The 12,459-nt window shown below is 44.3% G+C and overlaps 1 protein-coding gene across 2 annotated transcripts in view; it reads right to left on the minus strand.

The window, feature by feature from the left end:
• XPO5 (exportin 5) overlaps positions 1-12,459 on the minus strand; it is a gene marked incomplete at both ends in the record, with an annotated part of 29,404 nt that overhangs the window by 9,491 nt on the left and 7,454 nt on the right. Inside the window, 11 exons of one of the 2 annotated variants that reach the window (XM_081998362.1) lie at positions 2,629-2,810; positions 3,755-3,854; positions 4,472-4,671; positions 6,008-6,097; positions 6,714-6,755; positions 7,178-7,333; positions 8,283-8,398; positions 9,127-9,255; positions 10,721-10,811; positions 11,057-11,182; positions 11,603-11,686. In XM_081998362.1, the coding sequence (XP_081854488.1) occupies positions 2,629-2,810; positions 3,755-3,854; positions 4,472-4,671; positions 6,008-6,097; positions 6,714-6,755; positions 7,178-7,333; positions 8,283-8,398; positions 9,127-9,255; positions 10,721-10,811; positions 11,057-11,182; positions 11,603-11,686 (1,316 nt within the window). Of the gene's footprint in view, positions 1-2,628; positions 2,811-3,754; positions 3,855-4,471; positions 4,672-6,007; positions 6,116-6,713; positions 6,756-7,177; positions 7,334-8,282; positions 8,399-9,126; positions 9,256-10,720; positions 10,812-11,056; positions 11,183-11,602; positions 11,687-12,459 lie in introns of both variants that reach the window. The other variant, XM_081998361.1, reaches the window with a different exon arrangement.

The raw sequence follows: 12,459 nt of genomic DNA on the forward strand, positions 1-12,459 counted from the left end.
GTTTAAATTCATGAGGGAACAATTTAAAACAGAAGCTAGAAAGCACCTAGATGAAATGAGGCACTGCAGAGGACAGGAGAATCGTCACTCAAAAAGCTGCAAGCAGTGATTAACAAAGCAACCTCAAAATCATTCAGTAAATGCAGCTACCAAGACAGACACAAATATGGGTAGGCACAAAAAGATAGGCTGGCAGGGAAAACAGCACGCTGTCTATGCCACTCAAAATGACCTTACTTTATCTTGTTACCTGGCCTCCCTCTCATTCTTCTCAGCTCTTTGGTCTCATCCACGGCCTACCTTCAAACTACTCACCCTGGCAAAGACTCAATGGCTTAGCAACTTCTACTGCTTCTGTCAGCAAACACAGCAGAAGAATGCCGCACAACATCCAGAGAGCAGAAGACCCAACTGCTCAGCCTGCAAAATGCCCCCCCCTTTTTTTTTTGCATACTGATGCCTGACTTGGTGTTCAATTCAGCTGCTCAGTAAGATCCATGCTGCTGTTACTTGCAGATCTGCTCACACAGTAACCAACACAATCTGTGAGGACTTCCACATCTGTTTCCTGCATAAGCACGTGAGCAACACTGGACCTTGCTTATCCCCACAGAAAACTGCCTAATGGCACAGAGTGAAGAGAAGCATCCATTCCCAAGTAGTAACGCAACTATGCTCCTGAAGGCATCCTCAGAGGCAGCTTTTCTGCCAGCCAGCCTTCATATCTCTGTATTTCCTGCCTGCTGACAGGCTGCTACAGATTCCATATTCTCTTGTGTAATCCACACTAGAGAGGGCCTGAAGAAGCAGTACATGGAAAAGGCACTCAAAGCCAGCAAAAAACAGACGATAGCTCCATAGCACAAGCTCGAACTTCTCCAGAAAGACATAGGCATCATTGACATTTGCACTGGACAACTATGAACTTGCAGCTGTCACACCAAGAGGCCCCTACATCCAGCAGCAGCCAGGAAAGGTATGAAGTGGAGGATCTGCTGTTCTTCATACATCATTTATTGATTCTTGTTGAAGCATCCAGCCTCAAGAAAAGTCTCTGAGTGAAGTACAGGCCACTCCACGTATGTTACTACTGCATGCTCAGAAAATATTTTGGACTGCAGTGAAGATGCTCAAACACCACAGATGCATTTTCTCAAGAAACAGCAAGGTAGCCTCTTCCTTTATGTTGATGGGGAAGCACTGGCAGTAGAACATAGCTCATGCGTTTTCCTGGAGGTGGTAAACAAGCAGGCACAGAATTTCTGCTTCTTTACAGGTAGTGCAGTAGGAGTTTGACAGAAAAAGAGTTTGATAATAGCCTCCTAAGCTTGTTGTAACAGAGATCCAAAGTGTTTTTAATAATGCACAAGTTCTGGCAAGAACAGTGATTGCACAAGCAAGAAGTCTGTCTGTTGCAGCCTGTTCAGACCTTGGGCACTGGTTTAGTTTGTTTCTCGCAATACGGGGCATGTTCCAGGCTCTGGAAGAAATGGCATGAGGCTACCCCTACTCAGGCAACTCTACTCTACCCAACCTCTCCCAAAAGCTCATTGAGAAGATCCTCAGCCTTCCAGGATAAAAAGCAAAACCACTTCAAGCACAGCTCCACATCCATAACAAGATGGTTCAACCATGCCCACTGGCCAAAGTACCACCTGCTGTGCTACTCAGAGCTTTGCGATGAGAAACACTGCTAGGGTGGGCCAAGACAGCACATGCATGTCCTACCAGTCCAGCATGTTGCTCCTCACTGGAGGCAGCACAGTCCTGAGCTCAGTGCCTACTAAACATACCTGACTGGACAGAGTAATAGGGCTTCTTTCCTCACAGGCCTGGGAGCCAAAATGCTAAGTGGATCTGAAAATGCTCTTTCCCCAACAGGCTCCTGCCAAGGACAGACCCTCAAGTTTTCAAGTATGCAACATGTAGAGTTAGCTCATAAAACTGCCCCATAAGCTTGGCAAAATCCCAGTGTCACCAGTTATCCTGAGACAGATTCCTTCTTTATAATTCTAGGAACTGTGTTATTCAGGATTCCCCTTTTCTGCCTTCTCTTGCTCCCTCCTCTGGCTGCCCCAGATGTACACAACACCAGTGACGTGCAGAGGCACTGCGAGGTAGCAACAGCCTGAGAGTATGCATCCACTGATTTCAACAGCAGACAGTGCTTCAGGAAGCTGGTGTTCATGTTCAGCAAAACCAGCTTAATTTAACACTGAAGAGAGAACAACACACACAGGATGCGATGAGAGCTGGGACTGCCCTGGTGGTGACTGGAGAGATGGCCTTGTAGGGGCTGAGGGCAGAGCAGAGATGTTAGTTGAGAAACAATTAACTGGGTGGCAGATTTATAGCAGTGGAGGTCGGGGAGGCAACCCCAGCCCAAGCTCCCATTGGCTTTGATGGACTCTTGTAGGCCAGGCCAATGAACATTCAGAAGGCTCCAGTTTCCCCAGTGCCATTCCCCACTGAGTACAGTCAGGAACAGTACTTGGGCACCTGCACCAGCCTGTGTTCCCGCTGGCTTCACTGGGAGAACATGCTCAGAGCATACCATGTATTTATTACAGTTTGGCTTTCAGAGATTTCTTAAGTCAACATAAATGATTTCAAGTCAACTTGACCCACCTTATAAGAGCAAGTAAGTTGTCAAGAAGCTTCAGGACCTGCTCAGTGCAGGGATTACGGTAGATTGGACTTCCACTGGGCATGTATCCCACCAGGAATCCTCCAGCTTTCGCCTCTTCAGTAGCAGCAGGCCAACGAGCTCGTTTCACAACTCCCAGAATGGTGTATACGCAAAAGCTTATCTGCAGCAAGAGATGTGGAGAGTTTCTTAGCCACAGCACAACCTGAATAAATAGGTTTTCAGAAAAACACATCATCATCCCATCTCAAAGGGATCACTCTACAGTGAGCCTAACCTGGTGATAGAAACAAACTCTGGTGGGTTTGCTTCCAAGAAACTTCAGCAAACAATCATGCTACATATTCCATCATCTTCAATGACCCTTGGCCATGGCAGGACGGCCTAGGAACTCACTGTTAGACAAGCATCAATGCATACAGTCTCATGAGTACGCAAGAAACCAGGCAGGTTGCTCTCTAAATGGAAGGGTCTACACCATCAGTCCCTCATCTCCTTCATGTGCTGGGACAGATTTAGGGATCTGTGATGACACAGTGGTCAAACTGCATTAGCACCAAATCACAAGCACACTCTCTGTCCTTTGTGACAGGATTGCATTTCACTGTCTTCTCCAGACCTAAAGATAGCAACTCCGTTTGCAGTCTGTCCAAGAAGTGAAGATGTCTTCACTTGTGACATGTGTCACTAAACTCAAACAACACAAATCTCCTCAGATTAATTTTTATAGTCCATGCTGCAGTCTCAGCATGACACTTTCCATACTGCCTGGCTCAGAAAGCACAATTCACCACACCATATTTCCAGAAGTCATTTAAATCAATGGCTTCTCCAAAACAAAACTCTGCCACACAAAGAGTAGGGAATAGCATGCTTCACTCTGCTGAATAACCTGGTTTTGCATGGCTTACATACATACTACTGCAGCTTAGAAAGGCAAAAGCCAGCCTGTTACTCTGCAATCTGAAAAACCTGAAAAATCTGATCTGCACCCTAAAAAGTAGGTGATCAGGTGAGATCTTGTGTGTAACCACAACAGAAATGGGGGATGCAAGGAAGCGAGTCCCCTCTTACAAGGATTACACCTCTCCTGGTAATGATACTCACTCTGGAGCGGTTTAAGCCACTAGGATCTTCCAAGACTGGATCAGCAATTTTGTTGTCTGCACCCACATAGGAGATGAAGGCTTCAGGATCTGAGAGGACTCTGGCAGCAGCAAGAGACAGCACTGGGATTATTGTTTGTAACAGGGAATTTGAGCAGAGCTTTGCACTGGTAATAAACATAATACAGAGCAGGGTAGAGAAACTAACTAGTGCTCCACACCATACATGAACATGATAAAAAGCACCAGAGATGTGTGCACTCTCCAAACATCTCCAGCTCTCTTGGGCCACAAGGACCCAAAGCTTTTGAATCTCTTATGAAGATAGCCCTGCTGGGAAAACTCTTGTGCATACCCAGCTGCCCAGGGCTGCAGGACACCTCAGCTTTAGTAACGATAGCTCAGCTTCCCAGCTTCTCCTAGAGCCAAGCAAAGACATCTTTTATTTCCCATTATCTGCAACTGTTTTGAGCATGCTAGGAAGTATTTTTCTATCACCTTAAACAACTCTAACCTAGCCATTTTCAACAAACAGCATTTATTTAAACTTAGTTGGGTGTTTCTGAACTGCAAGAGAGCTATTACCACAACAACTGCCCAGAGCAGAGGAGGTCAAGAGGCATGCCACCACCCTCTTTTGTTTTGTACATTCCCTTACTGGGACACAACATTACCTCTGCAACACCTCCAGGTCAAAGCTCAGAAAAGTGATCCATACCTCTGCATCTCTGTGGAGAGCCATAAGCCAGCAACAGGAGCCATGAGCTCCTCTAAGAAAGCTTTCTGCCGCTCATAGTCCTTGAACTGGTTGCTGATGAGGACGAGGGCCTCCATAAGGGCACACTTCTCCATCTGCGTCAGAAGTAGCTCATTCGAGAGCAGCTGCTTCACATGGTTGTATAACATCTCAAAGTTTGGCTAGAAAACATATCCAAGTGGAAGAACGTCATGCATTTGGTGTGGAGCAGGGCCACTGGGGGAGGCAGAGGTGGGGTGTTCTATACTACTCAGTACAGCTGGAGGAGCACGTCTAAGTTACTTTTTCTCTACATAGCCATCTCCTTCTCAGTCTGAAGTTTCTCTAAATGTTTAGTCTAAAAGAACCCTTTTCCGGCCTACCTCTCTATGATCATCCTTAAGTTTAAGGAGTTTACCTTAATCTCCAGGATGACAGAAATAAGCAGAGGAAATCTCTCTCTTCTAAGCAGTCATGTCCCTTACAGCAGTGTCACACCTTAAAATAGTTCTGGTGCTTTTATTTGCTCACAGAAAGTACCTTGCTCCCTTGGATCTCAAGTGACAGACTTCCATCCTTTTGCTCACAACTAGGTTAATAACCATTCATACAGTTATCACTATCTCCACAGGAATGGTTGAGTTTCTTCCCTACCCACTATAGTTGCAACCGTGTCTTCCTGTATCTTTGCATAAGCGTCAGCAAAGATCTCCTTCAGCAAAATCATGTGAACATATTTTGGGGCAGCTCTGGGGCCCTTGGCTCTTCCAGTGAGGATGTTTGGCAGGCCACGGGAAAGAGAGCGCTGTAGTTCAAGGACCAGTAGAGTGGGACAAAGACAAACCTGCTAGTTTCTCAGCAGCTATTGCAAGATGCAGACTGGAACCCCTTAATTAGCTCCTCAAAAAATGTCTAAACTAGCAATGTCCTACAGTGCTCCCATAATCCTAGAGCCACCCCACACAAACACCACTAAAGGAAGGAGTTCAGAGCTAAAAATGCTGCATGCAGGCTGTTTAGGTTCAGCAAAACCAAACAAAACACCTGCGCATCGATTTTAATAGTGTCTGTTTTTTCTAGTCTCCTCAAGCTAATCCAGAAAACAAGTACTTTCCTCTTGCTCCTTCATTCTGTTAAGTAACAGAAGAAAGTCTGGAGATTAGTCATGGCTAGTGTCTTCAGCTAAGGAATCAACTGAGACCACCACAAGTGACAAAATGGAAATTCAGCAAATGTTCCCATAAAATGAATCTAGTGCTGCTTGTATCCTCCTCTTCTTTGCATTTAACTTACCACTTTTTCATTTACCTCATCACTTTACAATTCAACAAATTTCAAACCGAAATTTTTTTGGGAAGGGGAAGGAGGGAAGTGCAGGGAATGAAACACTTGGCCATTTGTGCAGCAGGAATGTTTCTTGGAAGAAAAACAGAGGCTGTAGCCAACCAAGCTGAAGATCCCACAAAACCCAGATGAAACTGAGGCAAGACTCTTCATGATAGAGTCGCACTTACATACCAGGACAAGATGAGGATAATCCCGACACATCTTTATGATTGAGGAGCATGCATGCCTTCTCACATTCTTCACTGCTCGAGTTCTAGGAGCCTGGACAGACACAACAAACTTCAATGCAACAAAACAAAAGTTCAGACAAATGCAGGGTATCTTCAAGAGACAAATGCATTACATACAGTTTTCTGCACTCTTGAGTACAGATCAAAAAAGCATTTCCACAACCCCCACCCCAAACAATCATGCAACAACCACATCTTCTCTGGAGCAGTAGCCAACTGAAGAAGCCCATGTTCAAACAAGCTGCGCCCCAGGAGCAAGGATGCCATGGGTTTTACTCACTATTTCAAGATTCCAAGCACTCCCTAGGTAGCTGGCAGCTTTACAGCCATCCTTCACAGCCATGTGTATCAACTACTGAAGAGTACCCATGGCTAGCGAAGGGATTTCACTCTCAGGAAAGCCAGCATTGAATGGTGGGACCAAGTGCAATGGCCTTAGCCCAAGCCTGTGGCCTTCTAAGTTTGTGAGCTGCAGCTTATTAGTCTATGCCAACCAAGAAGAGGTCAGTTGTATCTAGACTTCCCAGCAGCAGGACTATACTCAAGAAGCCTGCTACAGTGGAGTCTTCAGACTCAGCATGCTCTCAAATAGAGTACGATTTGATCCAACTGCTATAGCTGATTAGTAGATAGTAATTCAGACATACCTTACTTTCTTCTATAACTTCAAAGGTAACTGAAGCAAAAAGCTGTGAGAAAAGGAAGGAAAAATCCAAAAACTCATGTTATTTTTAGTATCTAGCACTTACATGTGTTTTGAGCTCAAGGTATAGATCATAAGACTTTGGTGCAATTACATTATATCAGTGGTTTTTCACTGACTTAAGTTGAAAGATACATTGTCAACACAGTGAGGCCTTGAAATAAAACATCGTGTTTACTGGCCAGAGTGCACACTTAACATTAAGATTTAAGGCTAGGAACTGCAAAATTTGTGTTATTTGACATTGTTTCTTCTTGAACAAGCCTCAGTCTCAGTTCTTCTCATCTTTAACATGAAGGACAGTCCTTCCCTGACAGTAACGCCAAGAGGATTAACTCCTGCAGTTTAGTACAAGGGCCTTGCACCACAAAAAACCTATTTGATTTCAGCATGTCTGCAAGTACCTACCTTGCAAAGTACTTGTGGTAGGTATTCTGGTCGGTAAGTGACAAATGGGAAGAGAGCAGAGACATTGGTGAGCACACAGGACAGGATGAGAGGATCCCTTGTTTCAAAATTAAGGACAAGCTGCAGCAGATCTATGCCATCATTCACTGGGATTTCCTGCAGAGGCAGGAAAGGGAAAGAAGGAAAGAAAAAAAGGAGGCAACACTCAGTACTTCAGCCTGTAGCACACATCCTACAACTCCTACAGCTAGGCCACAAAGCTGCTGCTATTGTATAAGGCCTCTCAGCTGAACACAGCCATTCTCAAAGCAGAAAGAAAAGCAGTGGAAACCTCACTTTAACTGTGTGCTATGTGCACTTGCTGAGGGAAAAAGGACAGCAGCATTGCCACTGTTGGCAGAACAGTCCTGAGATGCCAATCTCAAGTCCCTATACTATTGCTTGCACCTCTGGGAAAGGCAAATCTCCCCTCTCTCAGTTTGGCTCCCAATTCTCATCTTGACTCTGTCCAACAGATTCCATGCTTAACCAACTATATCAACCCATATAATTATTTTACTATGATTAGAATGATGAACTAAAGTGCATGAGCCTAATCTAATTAAAAAAACCCCAGTCGGTCTATATCAGACAGAAAAAAAATGCTTTCCTTCCAATTTGCCTGCTGTTGAACAAAAAGCAGAGAGAAATTGCTTCTGATCTCCTACCCCTGAGCATGTTTCTCACATTTAGTTAAAAGTTTTTTAAAAAAAATCTGATCAGGGCACGATTAAAAAAAATACACTTAGGAAATTTCCACTTAAGCAGTCCTCTTCTCTGCTAGCAAGGCACTATGACAAAGCAGGCCACCTGAACACTCTCCTGTGACTTCTCATGGCATAGCATCCAGACACAAGACATGCCTGACACAGTAAGCCAGTATGAGTTTGGTCCCATCTAAAGAAGGTCACTACTCCTCATGAGACTCACTCGCCAAACAATCTGGGTTCTTGCATGAAGGCAACTGGTTACTACAAACTTTTCATAGACAACATAGCTGAAAAAACCCACACATGCCAACTCCGAACAAGCCAGGAGAGCAGACAAGAGCATCTGATACACATACGTCTTTATCCAGGGTTCGAAACATCTGGCTGATGACACTCTCAGAGAAGAAGGTCATGGCATCCCACTGCACAAAGGATGGAGAGAAGATGGAGCAGAGACCTTCGCCTGTCTTAGCTGAAAGGAAGAGAACACTGGAGCTCTCACCACGCTCCCCCCTGCATGCACAACACCAGGCTGATAAGCTCCCATGCTGCAGTATCTTAGCACTCACAGGTGTTTTGGTCACACAGCTCTGCCTGCAGATGCCTGGCAGGGGTGCACTGGGAGCAATTAAGGTACTCTGTGTTGATTTGCCTCATTCAAGTGAAGGCTCCCAGGATATAAGTCTGGCCTTTGAGATACTACAGGGAGCAACATCAACAAGTCACAGAAGGGAAAAGGAGGGAAGACCACATGCTCAGACAGACTCAGCACTGCAAGCAAGACTGCCCTTAGTGTGACTTTGCAGAGCACCAAGTGGCCTTCCTTCACAGAAGGAAAGCAAGGTGATTTGCCAGACAGTCAGAACTTCCCTGGACAAAAATAATCAATATATTATGGAGAAAACAAGGCGCAACTAATTGTAGAATTGTATCAGAGGGACAGCTGCATCTGTTCTGCAGAGAGATTTATGGGAGGGAAAGGAGGAGCCAGGGGCTGTACATTTGCTATTCCACAGGTAGACTGCAAAAGGCTGTTTTGGGGTGGGTTTGATTTTGCTTTTAACTTGCAAAGACCTTAAAAGCCTGAAAACCTAGTGTTGAGTCTTGGTCCCCCCTTAAAAAAAAAGGCAAAGAAGTTTTTTCTTGGCTTGAATTAAAAAACAAATCCCATATTCCTATTGTTTTTTTCAGGTAACTTACAGTTCATGGGTCCAGTATCAACAGGAGCTGTGAGTTGGTACTTCAGCCATTCACCAGCCATTTGGAAGCCAGTCCGAGGGTCCAGACGACAAGCCATTCTCATCACCTCTCCTTGCTGGGCTCGGAAGGCTGCAGTGAAAAATCAGACACCACGCAACAGGCTGATGCTACAAATGCTCCCTTCCCCAAAGCTCGCCTGCAGCTTTCCACATCTGGGAACATTATGGACTGTTGCTCTGGCAATACCTGTGTAGTAAGCTCAGCTATACAGTCAGTCAGCCCAGCTATACAGTCAGTAAGCCAGGTGGCCACAGGATGGGCAATTTTTGAAGTGATTTAAATGGATTAAAAACTGAGGGATTAACATAAAAGTGTGATTAAAATGCAGTATGAATTATGAAAATCTATGCTAAACCCAGATTTACTGCAATTAAGCCTCTATTTTTCATTTAAAAAATTCTTCAAAATATATGTTTGCTGCCTACAAAGCACCCTGAGATACTGAGATAGAGAAACAGCATTAGATAACTACCACTTCCTTCAGCTAAACATACTTTTTCTATATGATTCAACTTAACCCAGTTCAGATTCTAGGCTGACAAGCTAAAGTGAGCTCAAAAACCCCAAAGAAATCTTGTTTTCAATGCAAAGATACGAAAAGCAAAGTCAGAACAGACTTTCATTTGTTCCAAAATACTCCAGTACCATGACCACACAAAAGAATCTGGTCTGCCATCTACAGATGCAACTTTCATTCTTTAAAAAAGTTGTTTTATCAAGTCATTTTATCTTGTGTTTCAACTGTTTTATTTTCTTATATATGTGATAACTTCAGTATCATTGAACTTTGTAAAACTGTTTCAAATTCTGCCTTTGTGCATTTAGCTACTTTTTGACTTCCACCCGAATAGATTTATTACAGTAAGTAAAAAATAAGTTACCTAATAAGCAATTAAAAATGCAACACAAATTCTTACTTTTTACATTTATTTTTGAAGATTTTAAGTAATTTATTAAGTATATCCTCCCACCCACCAAGTGAGTACCAAACTGTACCAGCCAGTGAGAACCAACCTCGGTTTTGGGAAGTAAAATACAAAAAGACAGAAAAAAATTTATTGATACCCAGGGTTCCCTGTTTGCTGGTTTAAGATCATGATTGAATTTGGCTATCTTAACTGCTCAACTCTAGCTATTGGTACTGAACCAGAAGCTTCTTAGTATAGTCAGGACAGATTTTCTTTCTGGAGTGACATTTAAAGTCTTTTGTAAGCTGCCTTCCTCTCCTAACCTGAGCAGGACTCCACCTCTTCTAGGTGATCAAGAGGCACATTTTCTTTGACACCAGGTAGCAAATGCTACTAGGCCACCTACCTGGCCAGCAAGCAAATAATAGCAAAAAGTAAGTAAAATGAAATGCCTGAGCTGCCACAGGAAAATCCTACATTAATTTAACCCCAAGATCCAGACTGAAAGAGTCAAGACACAAACAGAAGCTGCCAAGTGAACATGGTAGGCTCAAAGCTCAGCCAGCAACTGAAAGCAAGAAGAAAGGCACAGACAACAGCTTCCACACAGGGTGATGGCAACTTACAGTTGAAAAAGGCATTGAAGTCCTCATCACTGTCAAAATCAAAGCGGGAGTATTCACAACTGGGGCTGTCTGTTTTAGAGGGAAAGCCCACCTGGAGACAGAGCAGACAAGGTCAGGAAGGAAAAGAAGTCACTCAGCACAGCTCACACCAGCTTCAAGGAGATGAAGACTGAAGGCAAAGAGCAGACAGTAAAATGTTGACATAGGGCTGTTTGCTCAGCAGCCCGGAGATCATGTCTCTAGCAGACAATAAAAATGTCGTTTCTCCCCCCCAATCCACAGGCCACGCTCACCTAGGCACCTTCTCACACCTGCTGGGACACAGTTCCCACATACCTTCACTAGGTTGGTCATAGATGCACGAAGATACTTGGGAATCATAGCCAGCAACAAGGGGTCACGAGACAGAACTTCATGTCGAAAGAGGGCTCCCCATGTGATCTGGGTGGAAGAGCGCAGAAACTGGGCGGGGGGAGAAGACGGAAAAAGAGGGGAACAGAGAAGGATTTCAGCGCCGGAATTCCCACTGCTAACGTTAAGTTTTGCTATCAGAAGGCAACAGCAAATTACACTGACTATTTGGTTGAGGCCAAGGCACCTTGCAGGCACAACCCAAACTTCCAGACTGCCAAAAGTCTCTACGGAAATACTAGGGCTAATTGCAAATTTTGCACTTTCTACTCAGCACCTCTGTGTCAGGCACTGTTATTAACTGGGTGGTAATGGAGAAGAAACCACTCTGCCTTCCAAGCCCTCAGTTGAAATAGGGAGCCTAGAAAGCAATTTGTCAGCTGAAGTTCTGCAGTCTTCAATCAGTTAGTTCAATTACGCATTCACACATTCTTACATAGACATACATGAGACTCTCAGCCCTTTACATACCTGGCTGGGATGGGTTGTGAAGGCTAAAAATGAGTCAAGGTATTTTCCAAAGTTGGTTGGCATTTCCACATCTGAATCTGAGCCCTATTAGGAAGGCAAACAATTTCAGACAAAATACTAACTGTACGTCACACTGGGCTCACAAGCGGTATGTCTCTGGGTAAAGCAGCAGCACTACATCCAATGCTACAGACTGTAAAGGAGCTGACACAAGAACGCAGTTATTCAAACTGTGATTTTTTTCTGAAACCAGTATAGCCTGAGGAGTAGCAAGTTCTGCTGACCAGCCTGGGAGTGCTGGAGACAGGACCACCCTCATTCAAAAGAAAAGGGTGACTTCTCAGATACTGGAGTTCCATTAAAACCAAATTCCTAACTGCTGCTGCGAGCCACAACTTTCCTCCTATTGGGTCAAGCCCACCCAGCAGTACCGAAGCGGAGCAATTCTCAACTGCGAACTGCGGAATTTTACAAGCAAATACACCCAGATGATTTCACTCACGTTCCTCCAAATGTTTCCTGCATTTAGCGTATGGACATCTCTCACAAATAACTTTCTGGGAAATTTTTCAGGAAAATAAATTTTACCTGGAGCCATGAATTCAAGGTCTTGCTGCTCCTCACTAACCATAATACGACCTAGTGCCCTCAAGATCCCTGTTTTGGAGCTGTACAGCTCAGTGCTGCTTCTCCTGAGCAAATCAGGATGAGAGCAACTCGAATCCCCATCTCATTACTTCATTATGGACTAACAGCTCCCACTGCCTAACAGCAAGTGCAGTCATTGAAAGTAATAACACACCCCTTTTTCGCTGTCCATTCTTTTTAGGGATAAATTCTCAAAGGTGGTTTTGTTG

The sequence above is a fragment of the Phaethon aethereus genome (assembly GCF_964289735.1).
Source record: "Phaethon aethereus genome assembly, chromosome: 3".
Classification (NCBI taxonomy): domain Eukaryota; kingdom Metazoa; phylum Chordata; class Aves; order Phaethontiformes; family Phaethontidae; genus Phaethon; species Phaethon aethereus.